This window comes from Vigna angularis, chromosome 9, assembly GCF_016808095.1.
Source record: "Vigna angularis cultivar LongXiaoDou No.4 chromosome 9, ASM1680809v1, whole genome shotgun sequence".
NCBI lineage: Eukaryota > Viridiplantae > Streptophyta > Magnoliopsida > Fabales > Fabaceae > Vigna > Vigna angularis.
Genome location: NC_068978.1, coordinates 28,282,022 through 28,294,274, shown reverse-complemented (window position 1 = coordinate 28,294,274; position 12,253 = coordinate 28,282,022). Strand labels below are relative to the sequence as shown.

General features: G+C 29.7%; 1 protein-coding gene across 1 annotated transcript; it reads right to left on the bottom strand.

The window, feature by feature from the left end:
• Positions 1-10,163: 10,163 nt before the first annotated feature.
• Positions 10,164-11,095, bottom strand: LOC108347034 (auxin-induced in root cultures protein 12). Its single transcript, XM_017586136.2, has one exon. It carries the CDS (start codon positions 11,014-11,016, stop codon positions 10,279-10,281), a length of 738 nt encoding a protein of 245 aa, XP_017441625.1. The 5' UTR covers positions 11,017-11,095; the 3' UTR covers positions 10,164-10,278.
• Between the last annotated feature and the right edge of the window lie 1,158 nt (positions 11,096-12,253).

Genomic DNA, 12,253 nt, shown 5'->3' with positions numbered 1-12,253 from the left:
ATGAAGCACAAAATTTGGGTAGATTATTTTACCAAGAGTATTTAATGTACTTGTTATGGTTTTATTTGTAATAATTAATTACCTAATCACCCAAAATTAAGGAAAATCGTTAGATTAGATAATAACAATGTTTCGAAAGATTGATTAAATTCAGACGATTATAACAGTATTAATAGTTATTTTGCAGCTAATGCTTTTTCCTTACTGTTAACATAATATCTCTCTTTTTTTATTTTATAGTATTTTATTCCGAACATAGTTAATGAAATTATTAAGAATGGGATCTTGTAAGAAAACACATTATTTTTTTTTACTTGTGTTTCATAACAAAACCATAATGTAATAAAAATAATATGAAATTCTTATATTTTTGGGATTATGTAATAATAATGGGAGAAAATAAAATGTGATTGTGGTGATTTGATTTGATGTGGGAAAAGGAATAAATGAGGGAATATCCACTCTCCTTATATTTTCTTTGGTAGTTGCTTCCGTTGAAATATTCTTCCGGGGTTGCATTCTTTTTTTTTAAAAAAAAACATAAGATTATATGTTTGTATATTATTGTATTTGTTTGGTTGGATTAATTTTGTCCCTTATTTTTCTATTAGTTCAATTTAATATTTTAATTTTTAAAATGGTTTAATTTATTCATTTCCTTTAAGTTTAGGTTGAGATTATTGTTGTGTTTATTCATATCATATATTAATTTGTCAAAATTTCAATTTTTTATTTTTTATTTTTTTAATTTTTTAAAAAACATAAATAGTCATGTATTAAGTTATGTTATGATAATGAAACAATAAGCAAACTTTAGAAAAGATTTGAATAGAGTTTGAATTTTTTTTTTTTTTGCAATTGATGTTAGACGTTGTTTGCAGGAGTTAGACTATTTGTAAACAATGTTTAACACTTAAGGATTTTTTAAAGCGTTTAAAAACATAGTAAAAAAATAGCAAAAATGAAAGCTCGTTTTGATATTGATTTATTGAGTTACGTCTAGTTCTCTTTTAAACACTCTTAAAGGGTTTCACTAACTTTAAAAAGTTACGAGTTTCACAACTCCTAGTTTAAGAATGAATTTCACCAGTCCTAGGTTTATACTAACCCAAATGGCTAAAATTGTTTAACTCCCCCTAAGTTAAACAATAAAGTGTTTTAAATCATTTTGGATTATCCAAAAAGCAACAAAGTGTTTTTTCAAACAAATATAGAGAGGATATTGATCAATACAAAATATATCTTAGGGAAGAAGATATGTGTATCTATGTCTCCCCTTTTTCGTATGATAGGTTGTACATTCATATGTATAAAACCCTTGAGCTATTAGGTTCACAAAATGGATTAAAAACAATCTCGCCTGTGCGAGACAGTGGAAAAGGGAAGAATGTTTCGCCCGTTGGTTCTAGCTAATTGTTGAGTATAGTACTCGGTGTGAAATGCATCAAATTTTTTACTCATATGCCCTTGAGGAGCAGGGGAGATAGGTCCTTGTTGTGATAGTTATAAAGTTTTGGGTTAATTACTTGAAAGGTTTGAAACATAAATTTTATTATATTCGATTTATTATTCTAATTCCAAGTTATATTTTGTAAAATTTAATTTTAGCGATGGTATTAGAGGTTAAGTATTTTTAAAAATAATGAATGTTCTATACTTACTCGTGGCATCCTGTGATGGGGTGTTACACACTACCTATACCACCAAAATCTCAATCACACCACTAAGGAATGTGTTGCCCTAAAAGACAAGATTGAAAAGTTAATTTGGGTGGGACATTTGAAAAAGTTTGTTAGGATTGAATGTCCTTAGTGGAGTCTCCGTCATAAGCGAAGTCCACCAAGAAGCCCTCGAAAGTTCATCCTAGGATTCCATGGATAAACTAGTTTGAGGAGTTGCAGCAAAAGTAGGAGTCAAGATCGTCCACTAAGGGGTGTCATCAATACCATCTCTAAAGGCTTCGTCAAGATGGATCGTCGACATCTGCAAGAAAAAGGAGTGTGCACCCCATCACCTATATAGAAGAGGACTTCAAGCCCTTGACCCCAATCAAGATGATCTAATGGTGATAACAATCGAGCTCCTTGACTACAGTATTAGTAATGTTTTGGTCGACCAAGGCAGTTAGGTCAACATCTTATACTAGAAGACATTCTAGAAAATGGATATATTGTGCCATACAACAAAGAAATTGTCAGATTCTCTGGTGAATGAGTGGATATGAAGGGATAGTTAAACCTTCGAACGCGAATCGAGACTTAGTGGGATAGTCGAGAGATTCATATTCAATACATCATTGTTGAGGCCAACACATCCTATAATGTATTGATTGGTCAGGCATGCCTCAACCCACAAGACCATAGCGTTAACCCCACAACTAGCAATGAAATTCCCCTTAGAAAAAGGTAGGATATGCACTGTACGCGTTGACTAAAAGACGGTAAGTGAGTGTTATGTCGCAAACTTGAAAATGACCTTATACATTTCACCTAGAAAAGTTTGTCGATTGAAGGTGGTTACAACTGATTTTGACCCTCGAAACAATACCGAAGACCGTATGGAACCCTAAGGAGAGACTAAAGACTTGAGGATCAACAAGATGGAAGGATATACTACTCAGCTAAGCATATATCTAAGCGGTGAACAAGAACATGTTAAGACAAAAATCGTTTGGAGAATAGACCGTTTAAAGCAACCCAAGTTTTGAAGTTTAACAAAGAGCATTAAACATATTATTGTTGTGTAGGAATAACTATTTAAAACAGTAGCGTCTAATGAAGAAGCGTTTTATAACGTCTAAAGCCAAAAGTTGAAGTAATGCTTTCCAGAGCAAACTATTTAAATGGATTAGAAAATCATAAACAATGTTTAGAAGAAAGTGTCTCTCATTGAATTATCTCAATAGACTATATGAACAAATAAGCTAGCTTCTTATGAAAACAAAATTTTGCCTCTTTGATGAGTGCATATTTATGCCCTCATTTAGCCTTTAATATTAGATTTTTAGTTGGTTTTTGTACTTTAATAGAATATTTTAATTAGAATTTGTTATAATTGGGTTTATTTAACTTAAGATACAAAAGTATGTTAAAAATAAATTTTTAGTTGCATAAATGTTCTTTGGATATTTTGAGTTGTTGAGCTAAGGTGAGCTCATAGAAGTTTGGAAATAAATTGGGTAAAGTGCCATAACACCTTAAATATAAATCCAAGAATAACAAATAATCAAGATCATAAGAAGTCAATTTAAGTAAGCATGAAAAAGTGAAGAAATTTGGCTAAGCTAAAAAGATGAAATAGGTAACAAAAATTGGATCTTGCGGTTTTCTCTATTTTTTATACTAAAGGGCTTTGATAATTGATAAATGTTTATGATTAAAGATAATTTGGAGAAAATATATCTTAAAATATTTTATTTAATATTGTTAAATAATTATCTTATGTAACTATACCAATAAATATCAAAAGATAATATTTGTCAAATCTTTTTTAATCTAGCAAATATCTTTTCAAATATTTTTAGATCTCCACAAGAAGCAAATATATCTTGAAGATATTGGATTATATAAAAAATAATTGGAGGAGATTACTAATAGGAAGGATCTATCTCATTATCGAATTAACAGAAAATGATATTCTAACTTTTAATAAGAACTATAATAAACTAAAGTAACTTGAAAATTTTTTCCTTAACCCCACAGTACTATGATTCCAAAATGTATTTACTAAAACATCCTAAGGATGTTTTTACAAAACCAATATAATTTTATAAGACCATCCAATTTCTTATATCCTTTATCAATAGTTGTCAAATAGCTTGTCTTCTTAGTGTTCGACTCCAATAGAAAAAGAGAATACATACAAAAGATATCGTGACACCCAAGTCAGTTTATTATTTTGTGACAGTTTTAAACAATTAGTCTACAAGATGCTAAAATGTTAGTTAACATGAATACTATGTCTATTTATAGGATTACTTTACGGGCATTGCACTGTTCATAGGTTAATGTTGGTCCAAACATGCCTTAATCACACATAGTATTGCTTGTTTAGTTGTAATCATTATTTGTTAGTGATTTGCTGAGACTATCTAACTCTGTTTGAAGACTCACTACAAGAAAAATGTGATTTATCTACCAATATTTACATACTATATAGCTACATACAATATGATATTTCAAGGTTTAGAAAAGATGGGACGAGCTGATCTAGCTAGTGTTGTTCTTGATAGGCTACTAAAGCAGGGAGGTTATCTTGACATAGTTATGTATAACAGTCATCAATGCTCTGGGGAAAGTAAGCCGAATCAATGAGGTGAATAAGCTCTTTGAGCAAACGAGGAGCAATGGAATAAATCCTGACATTGTCACTTACAATACATTGATTGAAGTTCACAGCAAGGTAGGGCTATTGAAGGATGCTTATAAGTTGTTTATGAAATTGGAATTTGTAATTTAGTTTTGCATTATTTGAATTGTGCTGTGATCAAAGCTGGTGTACTTCACAATCAATTCTGTTGTATTGTCTTGGCTTCTTAGCTGGCAAATGGCTAGTCAATGTTATACATCCTCTGTTTTAAACCTAATTACCCAAAATTTTATGTTCTTGGAACAGTTTCGTTCTGATTCAATGTTTTAAAACACTTTATACTTGAAAGTACTTCTTTTAGAATAGATTGGGAGATGTGAGTGTTGATGATAAGCTACTGAGGTCCAAGAAGCCTAACAAAAATGTCAATTATTATTCCATACTCTTAGTCAAGTTAAATGTTACTCCCCATTTTATTTCCTTTTTCATTATTGAGCATCACGTATCCTCCAATTTCCTAGTAGTTTTGTTATCTTTAATTTTATGATTTTATATATTGTAGAACCTTCTCATTTAAGCACTCGTCATTGTTTGTCTACTATTTTGAACTATTTTGTACTGTTTATTTTCATGTTTTACGTATAGGTATTTTCAAGTTAAATGATGCTTTGTTTTTTTACAAAAGAAACCATTCTGGGCTGGTTTTTTACAAAAGAAACCAGTCTTTGTGGTCATTCTTGACAAACTAATCTTGGTGGTGATTCTAGATATACAAAGAGTGTAGATCTTTGTGAGAATGGAATCAAAATCACCTTAGTGAAATATTTACATTACATACTGAAATCAGGAGTTGGAAGAGAAACTTAATTCAATACCTATAGAGGCTCCTGGTTCTGCCAATGAAAATGTCTGCATAATTTATATTAAGTTTGTATTTGGCTTAATGAAACTTAGCATGCCAACAATCCATTATATAATCAGTTGCACTTCTTTGATGCCTTATGGCTTCCTAGTATCATTATTCTTAATGGCATATGCATGAATTCAAGCTCTTCAAAATTGCAGAAAAGATTGGTGGAAGCATTTTTCTTTTAACTATTTGTTCATTATTACTAGCATCTGCCTATCTATTTATGCCACAAACTTTTTATAGTACTTTTGAGTGGCTAGTTTTTAGCAATGATGTTTATGGACTCTGTTCAACTTCAATACCAGTTCACATACATTTAACCTGATATGCCATCTTGTTGAACTGGTGTACTTTACCACAACATTGACCTTGATATGTACATTTTGCAGAAGTCTCAATACAGCTGCTTCAAAAGCAATTTCTTTGGTGAGAAAAACTTTATTATTTATTTGGTGAATTTTCAATTTTTCTATCTGTTAGCTTATCAAATTACTGAAAATAAATTTAAGTTACCATTTCATTCAAACCATTGACCAGTTATTAGCAAAATTACTAGTATCTGTGTTGACTGTTGTCTAGTTAAAGTTATGCATGATTTATAATATGGAAAATAGGAGGTGAGTGATGAAAAGGGAGCTTTGGACTTTTACTTGTATCTTCGTGGGGAGAGCAGAAATCACTTCCATTTCTTTTAAGTATAAAAGTAATGGCCAAAATATGTTTGACATTGCTGTTTGGCAGCAGATGATGAATGACCTAAACTGTTAACCCAAACCCATTTTTCAAACCCCAGTTTTTAAACCAATGTATTTGTTGTCTAATGATCATCCAGCCTTTTTACTTATGTCTAATTTGCTTTGGTTTAATGTTGTTTGAATTTAATAAATATCAGAAAGACAAAACCAGAGACAACAAGTCAATCAGTTACAAGACAATCACCAACCCCATTTCATATGGTATTTATGCAGATTATTAGTTTTAGGTAGTGTTGTAAAAATGGGGATTTAACCCGTGAGCCAACTCGATCCACCATGTTTTGAGTCGGATCAGGTTTAAAAAAATGTAATTTTTTTATACGGGTTAGTTTTCAACCCGACTCACTTAGAACTTGACTTATTCGGATTAAACCCGTAGTGAGCTAGGTTGACTCCAACCCACCTAATTTAATTTAATTATTTATTATTTTGTGTTTCAATATTATTAATTTGCATTTTTATTATTATATTGTAGATGAGAGAAATATTATAGATTTATACTCTAATATTATAGATGGACAAGTGATACAAAAATGATTAATATTAAAATCTTATTTATTCGTCTTTTGTGTTTGTTTTTGGATTAGGCTTAGACGGTATGATATATATATTTTTTATTTTGGATTGTCTTTGGAGGTAGAGTGAAATTTATTTAGATTTGAATTAAAAAAATTATAATTTTTATTTATTTAAAATAAAACTTATAATTAAGTGAGACAGTGAGTTAACCCTTTAACCTACCAACCCGTAGTGGATTGGATCGACTTTAAATTTTTTTAGTTCATTAATAAGTGAGTCGGGTTAAGTTGACTCGTAACCAACCTGTGATGGGTCGAGTCGAGTCGAACTGGATTACCGTTTTAACACTTCTAGTGTTAAGAAACTTTAGACATTATTATTGTGTTAGAAAATATTGCTTAGATATTATGACAAGAATTTATTTTATATTGTTTAGATTTTTTACATTATTAAATTTAGGTACAAAGATTATACATTAAAATTATTTACCTACAAGTAATTATATATGAATAAATTCATACGTGACATTAATTACGACTATTTTACATAAAGAATTTTGTTTGTAGTAATCTATAGATTAAACTGGTTTATGAATTACTAATTTTTGTTGTGAGTAACAATTTTTTTTTGTAATAGACTGAATGTCATTTGATCATACCAAGATGTAGTTAATCTGACCTACTTGGTAGATTAAGTTGTTCAAAACTTATCAAAATTGAATGCTACTTTGAATTCTATTATCGATTTTGAGTATTCAAATAGTTCAAAAATATAATTTATTAAACTATAAACTTCTTAAAATGTAAATTTCAAATAACTATATATAAATATTAAATATAGATTCATTAATGTTCAAATCAATAAAACACAAATAATATAAAAAATAAAAAGAGAAAAATAGCATTCTCTTAAAAAAAATATATATTTACATACTTTCCAAATTCTATTATTAAAAACTAAACATATCTTTATTACTTACTTGATATTCGTCATATATAAATATATGTGTGTGTGTAAGCTTTCCTTCTTTTAGTAAAGTGTTGCGCAAACTTAGTTGCTTTTGTGAAATAAATTGTTGCTTTCGCAAAATGAATGTCTGCATGACGTGAGCTAACTTTAAACCATGCTGGGGATAAAAAACGAAAAAGGTGGAGCGAAAGTGAAATTTGGTATTGACTTTTGAATAAAAATTTAAATAATTTAAATTAGTCATCAGTAAAATTCTTAAATATAGCCTTTTGTAAAAGTGTTAAACCGCTCTTAACAAATTTATCTGCGTGTATAAATTTTTTCCTATTAAATATAAAAAAGTATATATAATATTAAACATTTATGAAAAGAATGTCAAGTAAGATAATTTTTAAAAAATTATTTATATTCTTTTATGAAAGCATTATTTTTATAGACAAATTTAAATATTTTTATATACTTATAAGTTGCTGATTACGACACCTATGCCTTATAACATTATGGTTTCATTGCATGTGAACTCATAAAGGACAAAACCATGTTCATTAAACAACATAATGATTCAAGAGTTGTCCCCTTCATGTTTTAGAGTTTCTTTTTCTCTCTAAAGTTCAAACAAATTTGTCACAGCCAAACCTGAAAAACCACCCAATTTTGAAACTTTCACATGCGAAGGATTCTTATTAACCCCTCTTGCATGTTTACTTACTGTCATAATTATTCAAGTAAACTTAGGTTCAAAATAAAGTTTCTTTTCTACGTTTTGTTTCAGCAATGTCAGCAAGAGAGAATTTGCTCACATTCACAATTAGGTACTTGTCTCATGAGTTCTTTATAAGTACATAAATTTAACCCAAACAAGTGAAATATAAAAAACTAGAACCATATAATTATTATTAAGCTTAAATATTTTTTAATCCTCAAATTTGAAAGTAATATTAAAATTTGATTTTATTTCAAACTTTAATATATATTTTAGTTTCAAACTTTCAAACTTTAAAAATAAATTGATACAATCTTTTTAATTTAATATTGTTTATATTTTTTTTACATGTTAGATAATTTTTTAGGCTAACATCTGTATCACGTTAATTTCATAAATTCAACCAGACATACAAATTTCATAAATTAGAAACTTAATTAATCCTAACCCTAATATTTAATTAAAAAAAGGTACATAAAGTTAAAACTTGAAAAGTGGTAATGGGTGAGTTTAATAGTGAGAAAAGTAGAGTAATAATGCAGAGTGAAGAAGTTACAGAAACCGAGATGGACCAAAAAAAAAAGTTTGGAAGTTAGAATCCACTTGCACCAACCTCTATATAAAAAGGAAGAAAAGTGAGACACCAATAATTCAACGCAATAAAAACCCTCGCCCACTTGGTCCACACATATATATTCTTATTTCATCATGTACCACAGCCTTCTTTAGTAGCCCTTCTAAACTCTCACTAAAGCTATTTTCTTGTTTTTTTTTCTTTTTTTCTTTTTTTCAATTCAACCCCTATGTCCTCCACATTCATTAAAGTAGAAAAATGAGAAAGTTCAAACTCTCCTATCACAATCTCCAAGTGAACCAAATTCATACAAGTATAAGGTTGAAACCCTAATTTCACTATCACCAAGTTCAACTTCATTGAAATACAAGAGATACTCCTTTTCATCTTCAAAAGACAATTTAATCATCATGTATGTTTTATCTTTTTAAACTCAACTTATATATGTTTTTAGTTTAATTCTAATTTTGGTATATGTTTTACAAACTACATAAAGGTGGTCTCTAGATTCTTTTTCCTTAGTTAGTTCCTTAATTTTCAGTTATCCGAAATTTGTTTACACAGTTTTAATGCTTTATTTTTAATTATTCATAACTTTTTTTAATTTTTATTTTTAAAAATATATTGAATCACATCAAATTATATTGGCAACAATTTGTGCGGTTGTTATTGTCACAAACTTGTAAGAAAATCGCAAGTATAATGAGTTTTCTCCTATTATTATTTCATGCCGAAAGTAATAAACGAATTATGAATAAAATGCTGAAAATTGAATAACGTTACGAATAATTATTGTGTAGTTCAAGAACTAAATTTATAGATAATATAAATTTAAGAAGCTAAAATTGTGAAAAATAAAATTTAATTGTAAATTTTCTAAAAATTGCCATTACTATTTGTTTTTTCAATCATAATAGTTAGATAGGAAAAAAATAGTCTTCAAATGTATTGCTCCCTTCAAGATCATTTCGACAGATTGTTTTGGTCTCTCTGTGAAGAACCATTTTTATCTGGTTCCCTTTTTTTATAATCTACGACTAATTTATATTTTTCCAAAAAAATATGTAATAATTAGTATAATTTAATAATACAATTTTATTCATCCACTCTGATTTTAAATACAATGAAGATATAACTTTATAGTAATAATGTAAATTTGTGAGTGTTTTGTTTACAGTTTTTATTGGTCTTGCTCAAACTCAAATTTATATTTGATTAAGAAATTAAACTTCTTGAACAAGATCATGACAAGTTCATTTGAGACTAATATTTTTTTCCTCCTTAATATAGAGACTAATTTGATGTTGTTTACAAGATAATGAAAAGATAAACTTTACCGATGAAAATACGAAGATAAACAAAATTATGGATAAAGTCCAAAATGAAAAATGAGAAAAATAAACATAAAATCATCGTGACAATGGATTAAAAGAAATTCCTATGATAAATATAAAAAAAAAAATCAGTTATCACAGTTTAGCAAAAATTATTAAATGATAGAGATAATAATTAAAAGTAAAAAAAAGAAAAAAAAATCACTTCAAAGAGCAACGGCACCAGTCATCAAAGCCACAATCAACCCAAAGTAAAACCCAACTCCAAACCTCTCACTCACACCACTCTTGTCCCCACTCGAGGCGGCTGGCGCGGTGGCGTTCCCACTTCCGCTACTGTTTCCGCTTCCACCTGCAGATGCGGGAGCCAGCGCCACCGGCAGCGTCGCCTTTGACTGCATGTTATCCGGCTTGGTCTCGTGGATCGACAGCTTCCCGTCCTTGGTGGGTCCCACCTGCCACACGTGGGTCACGTTCCACGCCTTCTCGGGAATCGCAACTACGGCAAAGATCGCTACGACGCCGCCAGCCCCCTCCGTGGCGACGTCCCACGAATCAAAGGTAAAGGCTTCGACTTCGTTGATGGCCTTGGTGGCAGTGAGGTTGTAGCGGTGGACGGTGATGGCGCCGGCGGAGGCGGGGATCGCAATGAAGGCCTGCGTGCCTATCATGCCGCCACCGGCGAGGTTGAGCCCCCAGGCCACCCACCCAGATTTGGGTGGTTCGGCGGCGTACGCGATGGCGAGGGTGCGGTTGGTGGCGTTGTAGGTGTAGTGGAGGATGGCGCCGAGGGTGGGGAGGGCGGTGCAGTTGGAGTAAGTGCGGTTTGCCGGAAGCTTATAGGAGGCGCAGGTGAGGGCAGAATGGGAAGAAGTGAAAAAGAGAGAGAGAAAAACTAAGAGAGAAAGAGCAACGGTGCTTTTGAAAGGTGAGTGAAACGCCATTGATGAATTAGTAAGAAAAAAGTTCAGAGAGATAGAGAGAGAAAGATGAACTTGGTTTAGCTTTGAGGAAGAATGAAGAGAGATATATAATAGAAGTGAAAGCGTGTGGATGGCACAAAGTGAGATTGGAAAAAACAAGATGATTTATTGTTTCTTGAAACTAAAAAATTGTTTGGTATGTTATTCATGTGCAAACATTCATTTCATTTAATTTGTTCATTATCTGCGTCATATTATAATTTTATTGTCCAATTAAAATTTATTTTTGTCCAAAATTTTAATATATTTTGACATTAAATTTTAAAATTAAATATGTTTCACAAATTAAATATTTTTAATTTTAGTATTTAAATTATTTATATTTACATTTAAAAAATTTAATGCAATTAAATTAAAGAATTATATTCATTTATTTTTATATATCACAATTTTAGAAAATAAGTTTTAATTTTATGTTAAAATTAAGGGAATAAACTAGGGATATGTTTCTTATCTTAATAAAATACTTTTATTACAAAACTAAAACTATCGTACTTTTTTAAGTAAAAAATAAAATAAGCATGTGTTTGATTTGATGTTAAAGTTTCCGTTTTATGTTTTAAATATAAACATGAAAGTTATTTAAAGAATGAATCTTGGATTTATAATTGACGTCATATAATATATACTGAATCAATGTCTTTAATATCAAATTTTTATAAAATAATAAATTATTTATTATGATTAACAATATTTGTAATTTCTGAACTAACGCTACAGTATCCTTATAAGAGTGATTTATAATCATAAACTAGTATATTATGGATATTTGAATTATTTTCTTTTGAAATTATCTATGATTCTTTAATCGTATAAAAAGAAATTCATTGTGGTAATTCTTGTTTGGAGAAAAAAATTTAAAAGGAATAGTTTTGCTAAGGAATGATTAAATTGTTTCTTACTTTTTAAACAAAGTTGTTTAGAAGAATAGTGTGCCAGTCTTAATAAATTTTTTAATATGGAAATTTTGATTTAAAGTTATATTCCACGTGACTCTCTGTGAAATTAGTGTTGAGGATTCGTGATGTAGAAACTAATACTAAACACTATAGTATATAGTTCAGGAAAAGCACGTTGAGGAATCTTAGAAAATAGTGTCTTATTATTTAATAAACAATTTGACTAATTCTATAATTGTCCTGGCATTAATTTAATATTGTACTACACGTTCAATTTAACATTTCAGATTTTTTTTTCA